The 21,778-nt window shown below is 42.7% G+C and overlaps 1 protein-coding gene across 10 annotated transcripts in view; it reads right to left on the reverse strand.

The window, feature by feature from the left end:
- Nucleotides 1-30: 30 nt before the first annotated feature.
- The window catches only part of KCNH1 (potassium voltage-gated channel subfamily H member 1), a 436,746-nt gene continuing 414,998 nt past the window's right edge, over nucleotides 31-21,778 (reverse strand). For all 10 annotated transcript variants that reach the window (XM_056568221.1, XM_056568217.1, XM_056568220.1 and 7 more), the window contains one exon: nucleotides 31-3,400. In XM_056568221.1, coding sequence (XP_056424196.1) covers nucleotides 2,552-3,400 — 849 coding nt within the window. In that variant the 3' untranslated portion in view covers nucleotides 31-2,551. The remainder of the gene's footprint in view (nucleotides 3,401-21,778) is intronic.

A 21,778-nucleotide genomic window follows, 5' to 3' on the forward strand; every position in this document is an offset into this window, starting at 1 on the left:
TAGATAGATAGATAGATAGATAGATAGATGTTAACCTGGGATGTGTATATTGGAAAGTGATCAAATATCTAAAAAAAAAAAAAAAAAACTTGATCTTTGGTATATTCTTAAATTATGACGAAAATATAAATTGAAGAATATACATAAAATATATATTACGAGCCGATAAGTTGAGTAGCTGACCTATCTGAAACCATTTCTGGAGCCGTACCGTATGCATATATCTACCGGTCTGATGACTACAGATCAGAGACAACACAACAAGAAGCAATATCACGGACTCCGCTATCAGCTAATAGAATTGGTTACTCCGAGGAAACGCAAGATGGTCTTCTCGAGAGGGAAGGAGCAGATGTCAAAGAAAAGTAATTCCATTGATTGAGAGCCAATGGGTAAAGCTTCTCTCCCCAGTAAAAGAAAACCACTTGCCAAACACAATAAGGCTCAACATTTGTCGTGTCATCCTTCACATCCCTGCAGCTGTATCGGACGGTGGAAATCATTTATATAAAGTCGAACTTTATGTCGCCGCCTTCAGATTTGTCAGGCTGTGTTGTCAGGTCAGATGCTTTGTGTAATGATTAATACTTTTACAGTACTGGCTACTATAATCTGTGCAAAACATGTTTCATATCCCTGATAGAAAATTCTCTACAGCAGGTATCCCTGACCTCAGGCTCTGACCATAGCAAAAATACAACCTTCAGCCTGTGCCGAAACAGCAGGCATGCTGGGAGTAGTTTCACCACGGCCAGGGGGGCCCATAGCTGGGGTCCGCTGCTTTAGAACAATAGAATATACTATTTAGTTTACTATTTAAGTGGTAGTTAATCATCACCAACCACTGGGGCTCTAGATTATATGACAGACAATATATTGTGGTTGATATAATCTCTACTATATATATATATATGTGATATATGACAAATATAGACAGATCTGGATATGTATCAAACTATATAACACAGGCAGAGTCATCAAAACGGCCTAAAAGACAAAAAAGCCTAGTCCTGTCGCCTATAGCAACCAATCAGAGATTAGCTTCATTTTTTTTAACTGCACTGTGGTTGGTTGCTATGAGCAACAGTGTAGTTAAAAAAAAATAAAGAAAGCTGAGCTCTGATTGGTTGCTATTGGCAACAAGACCAGTAATTCTTTTCGACAGTGTCGATAAGCGAGGCCTAGTTACGTGCAATAAATTAGGAACATAAGATATCAAAATATAAGCATCTTTTCAGAAAAGTTAATGAAGATGTATCATAAAAATATAGCCTGAATGTCACAATATATTTGAACATATAAAAGCACTGGGAAGTATTGAAGGAGGAGAATGAAGAAAATCCAATACAATTTATAGTAAGCAGAGATTTAGTAGTACTAGTTGTTGAACTTTAGATGTTATCCCTAGTGAAGGATCTGCAGGGGTGGAGCTTGCCACAGGTTTATTATTTAAATTCCTGAATAATGCCCTGCCCCCGCAGGTCCTACACTCTGCACAATATTTGCCTGGAGTGTTCCGTCAATAGAAGAACATATCAATATAAAGTCCACACTAAAGTTACTCGCATGTTCCCTCATAACCATCAGTAAAATCATCTCAAGAAATATTTATACAACTGTAGCTGGCTGGAAGACTCTTTACAATCTACATTAAGAATTATGTTTTTAGCGTAGTACCTTCTTCACCTGCAGGTGGCGCTGTATGCTATTGCTTACATCTTATTTCTAAAACCAGTTTTTAGACAACATTCAAAAGAAAAAACAGCAACACCTCTTGGTGGCAAGAAGGTACTGCAATACATAATCTTAAAAAAAGCTTAAAGTTTCGTTCACAACTCTTCAATGATTCTTTTTTAAAGCTGAAGGGAATCTATAAAAATATATATATATATATATATATAGGAGATTCCCAGCTTTTATAGCTTCCTAATCAATTAAAAGCCCCAGAAAAGAAGCTACGAAGCACAGTGTTGTCTATATATATTGTGACATTCAGTGGGTGGATTTACAAGCTTTATATAAAGGCCGCAGCAATGTAACATGTTTCGTATAGTCATACAGGCCGTCTTGTCCATCCTTCCTAATGGACAAGGATGAGAATCAGTTACATAAGGCATGCTTTTTGGGAAGAAATATTATAAAACACCTTCCCAATATTCTGATATAAAGGTGCATCAGCCAGGCTCTTCTTATTCGGTTGTAAAGTTAGTATTCAATAACCCTAATACAAAGGCTCAGGAAATAAAACCGCCATCTTGTGCCTCCACTCTCGTCTTCCTTTCTGGGCATCTAATGATATGTGTAAAATTCACATAAAACTAGTCCATCCTTAACTTTTCAGATACAGAGTGAATCAACAAAACCGTGTCATAACTTCTAGATGGTTGACAGAGCCCACCTGGGAGACATAGGTTGTGTTTGCCCAAGAACATGCTCATCTCGTAGAGGGTTGGAGACACCCACAGAAGAGTAGACAGCCATGTTGGAGGCAGTGCCTGAAACATGAGGGGGCGGGGCACTTTTACAATAAAACTATGGTCCTCAGGTTGTTCTAGCTGGATCCAAATATATCTCTTTCTGATTCTGGAGACTGGGGCCGCGATATTTCAAAGATCTCCTGTGGTGACTGGGAGCACCTTCTTGAAGCTAATATTCTTAGTATTTCCGCAAGCTGTTTTTCGATATTTGTGATTTTAGTATTCAAAGCTTTTATGTCTTCCTTTAACTCATGTTTCACTTCTAAAACAGTCGCTTGGAGGGTCTGTTCTGGAATGGGATAAAAAGTGTGTTTAACTTCGGCCTGCACAGGACTCCGATCCTGGGGGCTCTTAGTCTCCCCAACACTGTCTAAACGTAAATCGCTTTTTGTTATACCACTGTCACAGGAATCTGTCTTCTTTAATGTGGCTTCCCCTGACGGTTTAGTTCTGTCAGGTAGAATTTCCATGGACTCTGCTTTAGCTACTTTGTTCCAATCCTCCTCTTTCCCACATGAATCTCTAAACCTCGCCCACCCTTTCCTTTTCACCAACTCCCCGGCCACTTTACCTCCAGTTATTTCAGATATTGGCGCGTGGAGCTTAGCTCGGTCTGACACACCAGAGGTGGACGCCGCTTGGAAAGAGACCGGAGTAGCGGGGCTTTCGGTGACGGTGACAAGGCTGGCCTTTATGGTGTTCCGAGCAGAATGTTCCACCAGTATATTTCCTTTCTCCAGATCACGGTCATTGGGATCTCTTCCTCCTCGTTCTGCTGCCAGACGCGCCTCCTTCTGCTGACGGAATCTTTGAAACAGACGTCGGACTGGATGGTCTGGTGGGAGGATCAGGGGGGCTTCATTTTTACTTTTCATCCACTCTTCTTCCTCTCTCTTCACATCACTAATTTTCCGGAACACTATCTGAAAAACAGAGGTAATGCTGGTTAAGGACAATATATTACAGATTTAAACTCTTCAGAAAGGATCTAACCCTGGTACACTTCCATTTAGGGAACATCTAATAATCTTATGGACTCTGTTTCATCATGTGTAAATTTAGGGAAACCATACAAAACCTAAAAGTCTTCCCCAAAACCTACCTTTCAGGCAGGGCTGGTGCAAGGATTTTTGCCACCCTAGGTGAAAGCAAATTTTGCCGCCCTTTGACACGCCCCACCTTACTAATGGGGTGATTTACTGTAACAAACCTCCTCCTCATGTAATCTCCTTACTACTGGGGTGACACACTGTAACAAACCTCCTCCTCATGTAATCTCCTTACTACTGGGGTGACACACTGTAACAAACCTCCCCCGTATGTAACTACCTTACTACTGGGGTGACACACTGTAACAAACCTCCTCCTCATGTAATCTCCTTACTACTGGGGTGACACACTGTAACAATCCTCCTCATGTAATCACCTTACTACTGGGGTGACACACTGTAACAAACCTCCTCCTCATGTAATCACCAACAAACCTCATTCTCATGTAATCTCCTTACTATTGGGGTGACACACTGTAACAAACCTCATTCTCATGTAATCTCCTTACTACTGGGGTGACACACTGTAACAAACCTCCTCCCCATGTAATCTCCTTACTACTGGGGTGACACACTGTAACAAACCTCCTCCTCATGTAATCTCCTTACTACTGGGGTGACACACTGTAACAAACCTCATTCTCATGTAATCACCTTATTACTGGGGTGACACACTGTAACAAATCTCATCCTCATGTAATCTCTTTACTACATCTTTCTACATGACACATGAACCTCTGTAGGCTCTCTTTAATAAACATACAGAGACTATGGGTGAGATTTATCAAAATCTGTCCAGAGGAAAAGTTGCTAAGTTGCCCATAGCAATCAATCAGATCACTTCTTTAATTTTTAACAAGGCCTGATTGGTTGCTATTGGCAACTTTTCCTCTGGACAGGTTTTGATAAATCTCCCCATATATCTCCTAAGCCTTAGACCTACAGCCGACCGAGTAAGGGTCTATTCACACAGTGGAATTTCCACCTCAAATGAAAGCCCAATACACTTCTATGGGATTCCGCTCTCCCCTTCACACTTCGGAATTTCCGTTTGTGGAAATTCTGAAGTGTGAATGGGAGTGCGGAATCCCATAGAAGTGTATTGGGGTTCCATTTGAAGCGGAATTCAACTTGTGGAAATTCCTGCCGTGTGAATAGACCCTAATAGAGTCAGAATACATGTCTACGATCAGTTCCTTATTGTGTTCCATTACAGCTCTCCCGCCATGTTTCCCATTTGGAACCTGTCCAGACTGAAGCTTCTTCAGAATTCTACAAAGAGCCTTAAAAAGGAGAAATAAAGTACAAAGTTTATAAAAGTACAAAGTAATATCTTCTTCACATTGGTATATAAATGTGCCTGGAAGTTCTCAGGTCTGGAGGCAGGGATTTTTTTGGGAATTCCCATCAGGATTTTTTTTACTGGCAAACACTACAGTTAGCCTCAAATGGCCCATAACGGGGCACAACCAATGGAACTTTGTCTTCTGTCATCCAATCGCTACAAGGATTCCCTCACAACACTTCTCCAAAGGGACATGTGTACCTGAAATACCTGAAACTCTTCAGGCCATAGGACACAAAAAGGGTCAACAAAAAAGTGGCCTTTCTGGCCATCTAAGCAAGTTAGATTAATAGCTCCTTACTTGTTACATTATTTTTGGGAGCACAGTTGGCCACCAATTTGAAACTACTCAAAGCCGTCTTAATAAAGAAAAATGTACATGTTTTGGGTATGGAGGCCTCCTGATGGTAACAGGATATATCCTGTATACAAGAGATGAGCCCCTTCTTTTCCTCTCCTCATGTCCATTCATGTTTATCGTGGCAGCTATGGCGTGAACATAGTATCTGCAGCTATGACGCTCCTGTCCTCTTTTCCTGACCTTATATTCTGTCCTCATATCCCGACCTTATATCCTGTCCTCATATCCCGACCTTATATCCTGTCCTCATAGCCTGACTTCATATCCTGTCCTCATATCCTGACCTCACATCTCGTCCTCATATCCCGTCATTATACTCCCTCCTCACATCTCGTCCTCATATCCCAACCCCATATTCTGTACTCCTATCCTGTCCTCATATCCCTTCCTTATATTCCGACCTCCAGGGCCAGATTAAGGCTGCCTGGAAGACAGAGCATTTCATTATGTTGCCCCCCCCCCCCCCCCCCCCCGACAGTTCCCCCACATTAGGTGCAGTATAGTCCCCCACATTAGGTGCAGTATAGTTCCCCCCACATTAGGTGCAGTATAGCTCCCCACATTAGGTGCAGTATAGTTCCCCCACATTAGGTGCAGTATAGTTCCCCCACATTAGGTGCAGTATAGTTCCCCACATTAGGTGCAGTACAGTTCCCCCACATTAGGTGCAGTATAGTTCTCCACATTAGATTGGCAGTATAGTCCCCCACATTAGGTGCAGTATAGTTCCCCCACATTAGGTGCAGTACAGTTCCCCCACATTAGGTGCAGTATAGTTCCCCACATTAGGTTCAGTATAGTTCCCCCACATTTGGTGCAGTATTGTTCCCCCCACATTAGGTGCAGTATAGTTCCCCACATTAGGTGCAGTACAGTTCCCCCACATTAGGTGCAGTATAGTTCTCCACATTAGATTGGCAGTATAGTCCCCCACATTAGGTGCAGTATAGTTCCCCCACATTAGGTGCAGTACAGTTCCCCCACATTAGGTGCAGTATAGTTCCCCACATTAGGTTCAGTATAGTTCCCCCACATTTGGTGCATTATTGTTCCCCCCACATTAGATGCAGTATAGTTCCCCACATTAGGTGCAGCATAGTTCTCCCACATTAGGTGCAGCATAGTTCAACACTTTAGGTGCAGTACAGTTCCCCCACATTTAAACAGAGTCATCCTGTTTAAATATGTATTTGCAGTATATATCTCACATTGGATTTTTTGTATAATAGCTGCGCAGATCACTTAATACATTTGATATCTGTGTTTTGTTTTAAATATATTATTGTTGTTGCAAGACCACATACCATAGTTACCTGAGAGTAGTCTGGTCCTGTTTTTACATGTCTCAGAATTGCTGTTTTTTCCATGTTTTTGTACTAGCTTTTAACTTTGCGATGTCATAGACATGTGATCTGTTTCCCTGTCTATTTAAACCCATTATGCTTTGTACTTGTTATGTCATGATTAAGGGTCCAGCTTGACCCGAAACGCGTTGGTGTTTCTGTGTTTTCCATATGATCCACAATAAAGTTCCTGTTTGACCTCATCCTGCGCTGGACATTTCTTCCCTTAGTTCTGTCTACTTGATTGGTGGCACAGCCGTTTAGTCCGGAAGCGGATGGGAAAGTCAGGCTGAGGTGAGCCGCCAATTTTTGCTGTTATTGGAGTTCCCCCACATTTGGTGCAGTATTGTTCCCTGGATTATATTACACCAGATTAGGTGCAGTATAGTTCCCCACATTCCCCAGATTATACTGCACCAGATTAGGTGCAGTACAGTTCCCCACATTAGCTGCAGTATAATTCTTCACATTAGGTGCAGTCTCGTTTCCCCCACATTAGGTGCAGTATAGTTCCCCCACATTAGGTGCAGTATAGTTCCCCACATTAGGTGCAGTACAGTTCCCCCACATTAGGTGCAGTATAGTTTCCCCCACATTAAGTGCAGTACAGTTCCCCACATTAGGTGCAGTACAGTTCACCCAAATTAGGTATAGTATAGTTCCCCACATTAGGTTGGCAGTATAGTTCCCCACATTAGGTGCAGTATAGTTCCCCCAAATTAGGTGCAGTATAGTTCCCCACATTAGGTTGGCAGTATAGTTCCCCACATTAGGTGCAGTATAGTTCCCCACATTAGGTTGGCAGTATAGTTCCCCACATTAGGTTGGCAGTATAGTTCCCCACATTAGGTGCAGTAGAGTTCCCCCACATTAGGTTGGCAGTATAGTTCCCCACATTAGGTTGGCAGTATAGTTCCCCACATTAGGTTGGCAGTATTGTTCCCCACATTAGGTTGGCAGTATTGTTCCCCACATTAGGTGCAGTATAGTTCCCCCACATTAGGTGCAGTATAGTTCCCCACATTAGGTTGGAAGCATAGTTCCTCACATTAGGTGCAGTATAGTTCCCCACATTAGGTGCAGTATAGTTCCCCCACATTAGGTGCAGTATAGTTCCCCCACATTGGGTGCAGTATAGTTCCCCCACATTAGGTGCAGTATGGTTCCCCCACATTAGGTGCAGTATAGTTCCCCCACATTAGGTGCAGTATGGTTACCCCACATTAGGTGCAGTATAGTTCCCCACATAAGGTTGGCAGTATAGTCCCCCCACATTAGGTGCAGTATAGTTCCCCTACATTAGGTGCAGTATAGTTCTGCCACATTAGGTGCAGTATAGTTCCCCCACATTAGGTGCAGTATAGTTCCCCTACATTAGGTGCAGTATAGTCCCCCCACATTAGGTGCAGTATAGTTCCCCCACATTAGGTGCAGTATAGTTCCCCTACACTAGGTGCAGTATAGTTCCCCACATTAGGTGCAGTATAGTTCTCCCACATTAGGTGCAGTATAGTTCCCCCACATTAGGTGCAGTATAGTTCCCCCACATTAGGTGCAGTATAGTTCCCCCACATTAGGTGTAGTATAGTTCCCCCACATTAGGTGCAGCAGGGGTGTGGAAATTTGAAAAAAAAAAACTACTTGTCCAAGGGACTAAAGCAGAACACAATCTACTTGTCCCTCAAGAAAATCCACTTGTCCTGGTAGATAAAATAATTTCAACCAAAATAGTCTGATCCACCCCACTAGACCACCAGGGATGGATAAAAGATCCCTTTAGACACTGCTGTCAACTTAGACAGCGGTGATCTAATGGTTTAATAGCGGCCACGGTGATCGCAGCATGCCAGGCTATTAGCGGCGGGAGAGCTGTAGCTCCTTTTATGCCCGAGGCAAGCCCCCCCCCCCCATCTGACCCCTATAACTCCAATTTCTCCACATACAGGGATATATGAGGGTAATCTTATGTGCCGTGATCTGTAGTTTTTATTGGAACCATTTATTATCAGAACTTTTATTAGGAAAGGGGCTTATTCACATATATACGCACTTTTTAAAATATTTTAATCACTATTTTTCAGTCTTCATAGGGACTTATACACGGAGTCTTTTGATTGGATAACAGTGAATGCCGCTGTGTTACAGGGCGGGGGGGGGGGGGTGTTCTGCTCCTCCAGTTTGTGTGGTGCATTTTATTTACTCTAATTTATGTGTCAGAAAATGCTGGAAGTTGCATTTAGTTAGTAGATAACTACAACACCCAGCATACCCTGATGCAGCCTATGGTTGTGTGGGTGATGCAGCATGTTGCACTGTATTGTAGGACAGTTAAGGTTATTGTGGAACATGCTGGGAGTTGTAGTTTTGGTTTGTGTCAGCTGTAGAGCCATAGGCTGTGTAAAGGAATACTGGGAATTACAGTTAGTAACTACAACACCCAGCATGCCCTGATGCAGCCTATGGCTCTGCAGCTGACCCGAACCAAAACTACAACTCCCAGCATGTTACACTTTATAGTTCTACAGATTAGGTTATGGTCCAACATGCTGGGAGTTGTAGTTTTGGTTTGGGCGTGTTTCCGTGCATCCGTGGGGCATCCGTGGGTCTCCATAAATAATAACTGTTCTTTGCACCTGCCTGCCAGACAGTTAAATAATAATTTACCATCACATTGGTATGGTGGCAGGTTATTTAAAAGTCCCAGGCAATCTCTACAGTCTGAGAGTAATGCGATCAGGAGATGTACCAGAAGTCCCACAGACTGCATGGGAGTTCACACAAAAACTCTACAATATTGCTATTGGACAAATAAGTAACATGTTTACCAAGTTTCAATAAAATATCTCCAGCATTTTAGCCCTTTGGAGGTTATGCTGGAACATACAGATACATATGTTGAGAACTAAATATACTATATAATTATGTTGAGAACTAAATAACTATAGGACAAGGCTAATTTTAAAAGCAAAATGTCCAGCGCGAATATGAAGGAACTGGATGTTTATTCCAATAGCCAAAAAGACAAGGAGAACATGACAAGGTGACGCGTTTCGGTCCTAAGGCTGGACCTTAGGCTAATTTTAAATACACTAAGTAGACTGGTGATAGGAAGATCATACAGCACTGTGTTGGATACACTGATGTGCAAAGAAAAGACATAATGGTGGAAAAGGCGCAGCACTGATAACCTTGTTCCATTTTTTCCAGACAAGCGTGTCTATTTATTAATGTTATTTGTGCATTAATGTTATTCTTGAGTCCTCTCCCTGCAAAATCTCCGTCTGTTTACAGTAAGTAAAACTATAATTAAAGGAAGAGATGGGAATAATCTACATATCCAGACGCTGCAGTCATTTTTACATGTCTTTTATCCTGCTACTTTTTTTAAAATGGCAAATTATATTCAGGCAATTTGCATACAAATGATATATGCGGGCCAGACCTCTTGCCTGTGTTCATGTGTTAATGAAGTTATTAGGTCTCATTTGGAGAATATAATCCTGGAGACATGCCTGACGGCTTCTTCTCATAGGCTGCAAACCGTACTCAGGCGTTCATGAAGACACGGCGGACGGCTGCTTCTCATAGGCTGCATACCGTACTCAGGCGTTCATGAAGACATGGCTGATGGCTGCTTCTCATAGGCTGCATACCGTACTCAGGCGTTCATGGAGACATGGCTGATGGCTGCTTCTCATAGGCTGCATACCGTACTCAGGCATTAATAGAGACATGGCTGATGGCTGCTTCTCACAGGCTGCAGACCGTACTCAGGCTTTCATGGAGACATGGCTGACGGCTGCTTCTCATAGGCTGCAGACCGTACTCAGGCTTTCATGGAGACATGGCTGATGGCTGCATCTCATAGGCTGCATACTGTACTCCAGCATTCATGGAAAACAAGGCAGATGGCTGCTTCTCATAGGCTGCATACCGTACTCAGGCGTTCATGGAGATATGGCTGACGGCTGCTTCTCATAGGCTGCAGACCGTACTCTGGCTTTCATGGAGACATGGCTGACGGCTGCTTCTCACAGGCTGCAGACCGTACTCAGGAGTTCATGGAGACATGGCTGACGGCTGCTTCTCATAGGCTGCAGACCGTACTCTGGCTTTCATGGAGACATGGCTGACGGCTGCTTCTCACAGGCTGCAGACCGTACTCAGGAGTTCATGGAGACATGGCTGACGGCTGCTTCTCATAGGCTGCAGACCGTACTAAGGCATTCATGGAGACATGGCTGATGGCTGCATCTCACAGGCGTTCATTGGTAAATAGGAGAAGGTGAAATGTCAACACACAGCCAAGAATTCTTAGGTGTGGACACATGCAGCCAATACAAGAGTGGACCAAAGGGTGGCATGGGTGCATTTAACCTACATGGGATCACTTGGAAAAAGGGCATCCAGTCCTTGTCATTTTATTGGGCGACGCAAACCTGTCCTTGCTATGGTGGTTTTTCTCTATGAATGCTAGTGACTGGGAGGACTGTCCACCATGACTGACCGATCGAGGAGAGATGGATTTATTCTGTGTATCTTCTGTGATAACTTGAAAACATCTTGATAGATTTGTCTCCGTTAGTAATCAGTCCCCGGAGCGTGTTCGCTCCGGGTCTGATTAAGGTCGACCGCAGGGTCGGCGGCGTGTGACGTCCCGCCCCTGCCCCATGTGACGTCACGATCCGCCCCTCAATGCAAGCCTACGGGAGGGGGCGTGTTAGCCCCCTCCCGTAGGCTAGAAAATTTTATTTTTACGTTTTCATTTTTTCCTCCTCGCCTTCAAAAAATCATAACTCTTTTATATTTTCATCCACAGACTAGTATGAGGGCTTGTTTTCTGCATGACCAGTTGTCCGTTGTAATGCCATCACTCACTTTACCATAAAATGTATGGCGCAACCAAAAAAATACTATTTGTGTGGGGAAATTAAAAAGAAAACCGCAATTTTGCTAATTTTGGAAGGTTTCATTTTCATGCCGTACAATTTATGGTAAAAGTAACATGTGTACTTTATTCTTTGGGTCAATACGATTAAAATGATACCCATGATAACATACTTTTCTATTACTGTTGCGCTTTAAAATAAATCGCAAATTTTTAAACCAAATTAGTACGTTTAAGATCCCTCTATTTTGAAGACCTATAACTTTTTCATTTTTCCGTATAAGCAGCGGTATGAGGGCTAATTTTTTGCGCCGTGATCTGTACTTTGTATTGATACCATATTTGCTTATATAAAACTTTAATACATTTTTTATTAATTTTTTTTTGAATAAAATGTTATAAAAAAGCAGCTATTTTGGACTTTTTTTTTTTACGTTCACGCTGTTCACCGTATGGTATCATTAACATTTTATTTTAATAGTTCAGATATTTACGCACGCGGCGATGCCAAATATGTATATAAAATATTTTTTTTACACTTTTTGGGGGTGAAATAGGGAAAATGGGGCAATTTACGTTTTTATTGGGGAGGGAGTTTTTCACATTTTTTTTACTTATTTTTTTACTTTTATTTTTACACTTTAATACTCCCCATAGGGGACTATTTAAAGTAATCACTCCATTGCTAATCCTGTTTAGTGCTATTTATAAGATACAGCACTGATCAGGGTTATCGGTCATCTTCTGCTCTGGTCTGCAGGAAGGCAGATCAGAGCAGAAGACTCTCCCGGAAGACAGCGGAGGCAGGTGAGGGGACCTCCGGCTGCCTTGCAGGATGATTGGATCGCCGCGGCAGCGCTGCGGGATATCCGATCATCCAATTAAGTGACTGCAATGCTGCGTGGCCGTAATCTGTATTGATCACGGCATCTGAGGGGTTAATGGCGGACATCCGCGGGATTGCGGATGTCCGCCATTACCAGCGGGTCCCTGGCTGCGATCAACAGCTGGGACCTGCCGCGCATGATCCTGGCATCGCTCCGATGCTCGCGGTTATGCTTAGGACGTAAATGTACGCCCTGGTGCGTTAAGTACCGCATCACCAGGAAGTACATTTACGTCCTTAGTCGTTAAGGGGTTAAAGGGACAGGTCCCAACCAACTAGCTGTCATGTTGCTAACCTTTAGTAGATGAGGGCAATGCAATTTTGGTAAATCTGAAATAGTTGGGCAACAACCAATATAACCAACACTTTAGTCCTACAGGTGACCAGTATTGCTGTATAACTAGTCTGGAAGACAGGTGGCATCAGTGATGCCATAGCTTCTGCCATGTTGGTTGTCGCCAAGTAGTGGTCTTCAACTTTTGGCTCTCCAGTTTCTGGGACCAAAGCTCCCAGTTGGCCCTGACGGTCACAGACTGGACATAGTATTTCTCTGGGTTATGGCGAAATTACAATGTGTTGTAGCAACAAATAACCACTACTACAGTATGTAGCATTATATAGAAATCTATACATATTCAGCCACCTAATCTGAGGGAAGAGTCAATGGGGGGGGGGGGGGGGGGGGTATTTATCAAAGGACTTATGTGTCTTTTATTGTGTATTTTTGGCGCATTATTTTGGCGCAGTGCCTTTTTGCACCAAAGTTTGGCGCATTCTCTCCACTGTCATTTGGTCAGTAATTTATAATTTGTGCCAATTGTATTTTGGCGCTAATTTGGCACAATAAGGCGCTTGTTTGGTGCAAATCACCACCAAAAATATTCTGACATGGAAAACACACATACCAAAGGAAAAATATGGTATGCGCCAAAGTTACTAAAGGATATGGGCCAAATGATAAATCTGGCGCACGTCCGTAAAAACCAAAGTAGAAAAGAACAGGTAAAAAGAAACTGACAACAGGTAAAAATTATAAATACCCCCCCCCCCCCCCAATATTCTTAAATGTATAAGCAGGAGTGGAAAGTATCTCACTGCAAGGTTAGCGAATAATCTAATAACTACAGCTAATGGGGTTCTTCATCGTCTGGGCTGCAAAAACACAATCACAGCTGTAATAGGCTTTATTCCCTGGAGGAAGAAGGGAATAACTCCTGGATGACTGTGGTGATGTTTCTTCTGCTGATAATAGGTGATTGGCACAATCTTTATTGCTTGGCATTAACCATTAATGAGAATTGGTCAGATGGGTAGGACTGGAGAGGAAAGATGTGTTAATTCTTAAAGGAAATCTGTCACCAGTGTCATCTGCACTAACCTTTCAGTACATTCAGGTAGTGCATGTGACACTGATGACAACAATACTTACCTGGTCCTGTTCAGTGCTGTGGTTCTCCGGCTATCCTCTTCGGTATCTTCTGCTCCGGGCCAGACTTGGAGCATGGGCAGAGCTTAGTGACGTAACCGCTGCTGTTTGCTAGCAGCGGGATCCAGCAGAGAACAGCAGCGGTGACATCACTAAGCTCCGCCCATACTCCAAGTCGGGCCCGGAGCGGAAGATACCAAAGAGGATAGCCGGAGAACTGGAGCACGAAACGGGACCAGGTAAGTATCGTTGTCATCAGTGTCACCCTCACTACCTAGAATGAACAGAAAGCCACAATATAAGAACTAAGGAAATCATAACTGTTCAATACGTAGAATAGGATAGAGGGACGGCACAATGTTTAAAGCACTGCTTTGAAAGGTTAGTATTCCACCGACGTGTTTTGGACATAGTCCTTAATCATGGCTAAAAATAGATCAAACATAAAGATGCATCCTTATGTCGTTAGAATACTAACCTTTCAAAGCAGTTTATCCCAACCAGGATGCCTTGGTAGGCTAGTCAAGTTAAAGGAGTACTGTGGTGCAGAAACACTTATTCCTATCCAAAGGATAGGTGGTCCAACCGATGGGACCCCTGGGATCTCCTGCATGGCACCCTAGCAGTCTCCAGAAATGGAGCACGTTGTGCCCCAAACAACGCACCACCGCTTTGTGCAGGAGATCGCAGGGGGTCCCAGCGGTCGTACCCTCCGTGATCAGACACTTATCCCCGATCCTTTGGAAAGGGAAAAAGTTGTTCCTGCACCACATTACTCTGTTAAAGTCTGGGCATGCTGGGAGTCGTAGTTTTGCAACAGCTGGAGGCACCCTGGTTGGGAAACTTTGTTTGAAAGTCTTTACATAAAGTTGGATCACTTCATCCATGAAACTGGAACGTTTTTACCATGTGATGTTATAAGCTTAGTGCCTGCATGTTTATTCTATAGAGGGCTTTTGTACCGTAATACCCCCTGCAGATCTCATTAATATACAGTATAAATAGCACATTCACAGCAGCATGCACCACTATGCACCCTGGTTACCAAATAGAGATGCACAATAAAGAATAACAGATCTGTCACCAGCAGCTCGATAATGGTTTTCAGATAACAGATTTTTCTATGATGCAATGAATAAAAAGCAAACCGAAAAATAATGGAAAAAGATAAAATGTAAAGCTGTATAGGAATTCCGGATTTTACGCCCCTATAACTATAGAACAGGAAACTATAGAACTGTCACCTGTTCCAAGCTGTCCAAACCACGGGAGAACGGAACAGATTCAGGGCAATCCTGACACTATGATTGCAGTTTAAAAATTCTATGGAACTCGCCAGTGCACTGTACAGTGGCATGAGAACTCTCCCTTTCTACTGCTAATACCTCTCCCTATACACCGATGTGCACTTCCTTTTTTACTGATAATACCTCTCCCTATACACCCATTAGCACTTCCCTCTCTACTGCTAATACAAAGTTACATAGTTAGTATGGTTGAAAAAAGACATACGTCCATCAAGTCCAACCAGGGAATAGAAGGGAAGGGTGTAAGGGGATAAGGGAAAGGGATGTAGTTTTATAATTCTGCATAAGCATTAATGTTATTTTGTTCCAGGAATGTATCTAACCCTGTTTTAAAGCTGTTAATTGTTCCTGCTGTGACCAGTTCCTGAGGTAGACCGTTCCATAAATTCACAGTCCTCACGGTAAAGAAGGCGTGTCGCCCTTTAAGACTAAACTTTTTCTTCTCCAGACGGAGGGAGTGCCCCCTCGTCCTTTGGGGGGGTTTAACCTGGAACAGTTTTTCTCCATATTTTTTGTATGGGCCATTTATATACTTATATACGTTTATCATATCCCCCCTTAAACGTCTCTTCTCAAGACTAAACAATTGTAACTCCTTTAATCGCTCCTCATAGCTAAGATGTTCCATGCCCCATATTAGTTTAGTCGCGCGTCTCTGCACCCTTTCCAACTCCGCAGTGTCCCTTTTATGTACAGGTGACCAAAACTGAACAGCATATTCCAGGTGAGGCCGTACCAATGCTTTATAAAGGGGGAGTATTATGTCCCTGTCCCTTGAGTCCATGCCTCTTTTTATACATGACAATATCATGCCGGCCTTGGAAGCAGCAGCCTGACATTGCATGCTATTCTGTAGTCTGTGATCTACAAGTACACCCAGATCCTTCTCTACCAGTGACTCTGCCAGTTTAATCCCCCCTAAGACATACGACGCATGCAGGTTATTGGTACCCAGATGCATAACTTTACATTTATCCACATTGAACCTCATTTGCCAAGTGGATGCCCAGACACTTAGTCTATCCAAGTCATCTTGTAACTTATGCACATCCTCTATAGACTGTACCGTGCTACAAAGCTTGGTGTCATCTGCAAAGATAGAAACAGAGCTGTTAATACCATCCTCTATATCATTGATAAATAAATTAAACAACAGCGGGCCCAGTACAGAACCTTGGGGTACACCACTAATTACCGGGGACCAATCAGAGTACGAATCATTGACCACCACTCTCTGGGTACGATCCATGAGCCAGTGTTCAATCCAGTTACAAACTAAAGTTTCCAAGCCCAAGGACCTTAACTTACCTGTCAGACGTCTGTGAGGGACAGTATCAAACATCTCCCTATACACCAATGTGCACTTCCTTTTTTACTGCTAATACCTCTCCTTATACACCCTTGAGCACTTCCCTCTCAACTGCTAATACCTCACCCTATACACTCTTGAACAATTCCCTCTCTACTGCTAATACCTCTCCCTATACACTCATGAACAATTTCCTCTCTACTCCTAAAACCTCTCCCTATAAACCCATGAGCACTTCCCTCTCTACTGCTAATGCATCTCCCTATACACCCATGAGCACATCCCTCTCTACTGCTAATGCCTCTCCCTATAGATCCATAAGCACTTCCCTCTCTAATGCTAATACCTCTCCTTATACACCCACAGGCACTTCTCTATCTACTGCTAATAGCTCTTCCTGTACACCCATGAGCACTTCCCTCTCTACTGCTAATGCATCTTCCTATACAGCCATGAGCACTTCCCTCTCCACTGCTAATGCCTCTCCCTATACATCCATAAGCACTTCCCTCTCTAATGCTAATACCTCTCCTTATACACCCACAGGCACTTCTCTATCTACTGCTAATAGCTCTTCCTATACACCCATGAGCACTTCCCTCTCTACTGCTAATACCTCTCCTTATACACCCATGTGCAATTCCCTCTCTACTGCTAATACCTCTCCCTATAGACCAATAAGCACTTCCCTCTCCACTGCTAATACCTCTCCCTATACACTCATGAACAATTCCATCCCTTCTGCTAATTCCTCTCCCTATACACCCAAGCACTCTGCTAGCATTTCCTGCAGCATGTCACATGTCACAATCCTAGCCTAGCCTGAAACTTGTTTCGGCTGAAATGAATGGAGTTGAGTTGTAATACCACATTTTTTTGTAATCCTGGATAACCCCTTTAATTATCCATGGTGGTGGGGGGGATGGGTACAGTAAGCAGACATGAGGCTCCATAGCAAAACTTTAAAAACTATTTAATCTATTCAATTCTATCGTTCAGGACCATTAGTGACCACCCTCTACTTCTGAGTAGACCCCTTAGTTTTTGGGCCCTACAGAAGCTGCTGTGCCTGTTCCCCACTCATAGAGATTGATGATATTCTCATACTTTACTGCAATGTTTACTTCCTATTCTATTTTTCTTACTATTAACATTTTGGGTATTCCTATGACACAATGATGTGATTATGATGGAGATCACCTGGATTTCTAATGTTACCAGCGATAAAATTTCTTGTCTTGTCTCTGTGTTCAGGTTAATAGACTGTTGACCCTTAATAATTTTACTTGTAAAGAGGGTCAAGGAGTAAATTGAGATAATCGCTCAGACCGTAGAAGTGGAACTAAATAATTGTCTGAACACATTGCACAGATATGTTAATACTAAATGGGCTCAAGGTACAGTACTAAAAGGGGTATTTCAGGATCTTTTTTATTTGACTATGCTACAGCGGCTGTAAAGTTAGTGTAGTTCATAATATAGTGTCTGTACCTGTGTGTGACGGTTTTCTCACAATTCTTCCTGTGATCATCGCCCCATAATTTTTTTTCAAAGTTCTAAAATCCGTCATTTTGAACTTTTGGTGTTTCTAGACCATTTTTTGAAGTGACGGATGCAGTGGTCACAAATTTATTATCTGCATGTTTTTGATTTTTGCGCACATTTTGCCACAACTGGCGCAAAAAAAAACACCACAACTGGCACGAAAAATCTAGACGACCTCCTGACCAGGTCTAAAAAAGATTACTATTCCTGTCTGTTAGCTTAAAATAAAAAAGAGAGAGAGAGAGAGGGAGAGAGAGAAAGAGAGAAGGAGAGAGAGTTAAAAAAGAAAAGTTAAAAATGTAAAAATACGTGTAAAGGAAAAGTAAAGCAGTTGTCCATATGAAACAATCAGATACATTTTTTTAAATGGGTACTCCGGTGAAAACCTTTTTTCTTTTAAATCAACTGGTGGCAGAAAGTTAAACATATTTGTAAATTACTTCTATTAAAAAATCTTAATCCTTCCTGTACTTATTAGCTGCTGAATGCTACAGAGGAAATTCCTTTCTTTTTGGAACACTGATGACATCACGAACACAGTGCTCTCTGCTGACATCTCTGTCCATTTTAGCAACCATGCATAGCAGATGTATGCTAAGGGCAGCATGGTGGCTCAGTGGTTAGCACTGCTGTCTTGCAGTGCTGGGGACTTAGGTTCAAATCCCACTAAGGACAACAATAAATAAATTGTTATAATTATTATAATAACGTCAGCAGAGAAAACTGTGCTCGTGATGTTATCAGAGAGCATTCCAAAAAGAAAAGAATTTCCTCTGTAGTATTCAGCAGCTAATAAGTACAGGAAGGATTAAAAGTTTTTTAATAGAAGTAATTTACAAATATGTTTAACTTTCTGCCACCAGTTGATTTAAAAGAAAAAAGGTTTTCACCTTTAAGGTACAAAAAAGGAATGGTAAAGGCGTAAGAAACAATAAGATTGTTAGCAATGGCCAACATCTCACAATTTCATGTGCCCAAGTTTAAAAAAAATTCCGACAAAGTGATGATAACATAATTAAAAAAAAAGGTTGAAGATCAACTAAAACCTCCATTTCTTAGCGAAATTGCGTTAGCGGAAATTCAGAAGTGTGAATGGGAGTGTGGAATCACATAGAAGTCTATGGGCCTTAATTTAAGGCAGAATTCCGCAAGCAGAAATGATACAGTGTGAATAGATCCTAAGAAGGCGCAGTGATGGGCTATGTTCACACCTCGAAAATTCCATGCAGAATTCTGTTCCATGCATTCCATGCATCTGCTATTCTGTGCACACGGCGGAATTTCCAAGCCAGATGTTTCAGGCATGGAAATTCAGATTTCTGTGTCCGCAGAAAGAATTAACCTGTCCATTCTTTCTGCAGACACCACATGGAATACAAAGCCTAAGGGCTCATTCACACGAGCGGATTTATTTGCGGGTTTCCCGCTGCGTATTTGAAAGGGAACGGGCTCATCACGGCTGTTTGCAGCAGATTTTCTGCTGTGCAATTTCCACTGCGGAAAATCAGCCGCAAGCCCCATTAAAGTCAATCGGGTCTGTGGCGGATTTTCTGCAGCAGAAATTCTGCAGCAGATCTGCTGCAGACAGCTGTGATGAGCCCATTCCCTTTCAAATACGCAGCAGGAAACCCGCAAATGGGAAATACTTTTTGCTATGGCTATGTGTCATGTAAGAAGTCTAGCAGCGAGTTGTAATTATATTTACTCTTCTGCACTTCCACTGAACTCATCTGAGGTTCGGAATAAAAGGTTTAATGCAATTGGCAGCTGACAGGGCGGCTTTGAAGAATTTTCCCCGTAAAATAAAAAGAAAGTACAAAGATGCGCAGGGCTGTAACTAACCACTATAGGGGACAGATCAAAGTGATCCCACGGCATTATGGGTAACCGACTTGATATGCACATGCATTAAATATAGAACTGTTACGTTACGCAGACGGCCTACGAAATATACAGAATCCAGGCAGAACCTTACACCAGCTCTGAGTAAGTGGAATAACATATAAGTAGTCGGACATTTCAAAGCATGACATGTGCCTTACCCTTAGGATCAGATAACAAAAATGTTGTGTTAGGTTGACTCAAATATAAGGCTACGGCTACTCGACAACTTTGGTCGTGCAACATCAAACGTCAGGCAGTGGTTTGCTGTCATGTGACTATTAAAAGAAGATGTCCAGTGGAAAAAAATGTATCCATTATCTGCAGGAAAGGGGATAAATGTCTGATCGTGGGGGTCCGACCACTGGGACCCTCGCAATCTCCTGCACGGGGCCCCGGCTCTGCTGTGCTAAGGCACGTTTCGTATCCAGCACGTCAGCTGGTCGAAACATGCTCCTTCCATTCATCTCTATGGGAGAGGAGGAGACACAGCGTTTGCCAGGCTCCACATTTCCCATAGAGATGAATGAGGGGAGGGGGCGTGTTTCGACCAGCTGATGTGCTGGGTTCGGAACATCATTTTCTGGAGCAGAGCCAAGGCCGAGCCGGGGCCCTGTACAGGGTTGGACGCTTTCCAATCTGACACTTATAAATTTTATAGAACACAGTTGGTATCAGCTCACCCTCGTAGCCGGCGCACGGACAAGGCGTGGACTCCGCCCCAAACAATGGAAAAGGAAGAAGAATGTCCAGCGCTTGACTTTGGGAACAGGTACTTTATTGAAAAGCCAGGGAGAACAAACAGGTACACGGAGATGTGTCATCTCATGTCTGTTCTCCCTGGCTTTTCAATAAAGTATCTGTTCCCAGAGTCAAGCACTGGACATTCTTCTTCCTTTTCCACTTATAAATTTTGTTTTGCTGGACATCTTCTTTAAAGGGGTACTCCTATAGTGTAACATCACGAGGGGGTGTAGCTGTGACGTTGCTACCGTGGCCGCCGCTCTAAGCCCTCTGAACCAGATGTTCAGAAGGTTGGGGCACGGAAGTACCCTTTAAGGCTATGCAATTTGTCATTTATGATTGCAATTCCCTTTTAATTTAAGGCTAGGTTTCTTTAAGCAATGCAGTACAGGGGCCTCAGGTTACAATATACAACATACAATGGACAGTATCTGTGAAATGTGTCAATGGCTGGAAGAACTTACCAATCAGAATGGACATTCACTGGTAAAACCCCTGTATTACTGAAGAGTATGCACTGAATTCCTGTCTGGTAGCGCCTCCTACAGTACAGGGAAGTATTACATGTTCTGTACTCTTTACCTGTACTGTCTCTGTACTCTTTACCTGTACTGTCTATGTAGAGGACATGAGCTTCTTCAGGGTTCTGTACAGAACACGCAATGTCCTAAAAAAGTAACATGGAGCCACCCTCATCTGGTGTCCTTTGGACACCAGGTGAGGGCGGCTCCATTTTACTTTTTTAGGACATTGCATGTTCTGTACAGAACCCTGAAGAAGCTCCTTTCCTCTACATAGATAGTGATTACAGCTTCCATCAGATCTTTATTACTTTTATATAAATCAGGACTGGCTTTATATGGCTTTTAGTTATCTACTTATTTTTCTTTAATCCTCACTTTTTCCTATTTTTGGGTGACATATTGGGGGCTTCAGAACCAATTATCAGGGTTTCCATAGAATTTTGGTCTTAAGTTAACATACAATGGTTTCTACAATAGTTGTCCTGGATCCCATTAATATTGTACCTTGAGGGACCACTGTATATAAGCACTGGAGGGATTTCTATTGTTTTGCCATCTTTGGCATTTTATACCGCAGTATTTGTATTCAGGAGGCGCTCAAGGACAACAGGACTATCAGCAATTACTGGCCATACGGAGTCGGCTGCTCAGAAATATTCCTGATGCATGCTGAAATTGTTTTCGACACTGTCA

The sequence above is a fragment of the Hyla sarda genome, chromosome 3 (genome assembly GCF_029499605.1).
Source record: "Hyla sarda isolate aHylSar1 chromosome 3, aHylSar1.hap1, whole genome shotgun sequence".
Classification (NCBI taxonomy): domain Eukaryota; kingdom Metazoa; phylum Chordata; class Amphibia; order Anura; family Hylidae; genus Hyla; species Hyla sarda.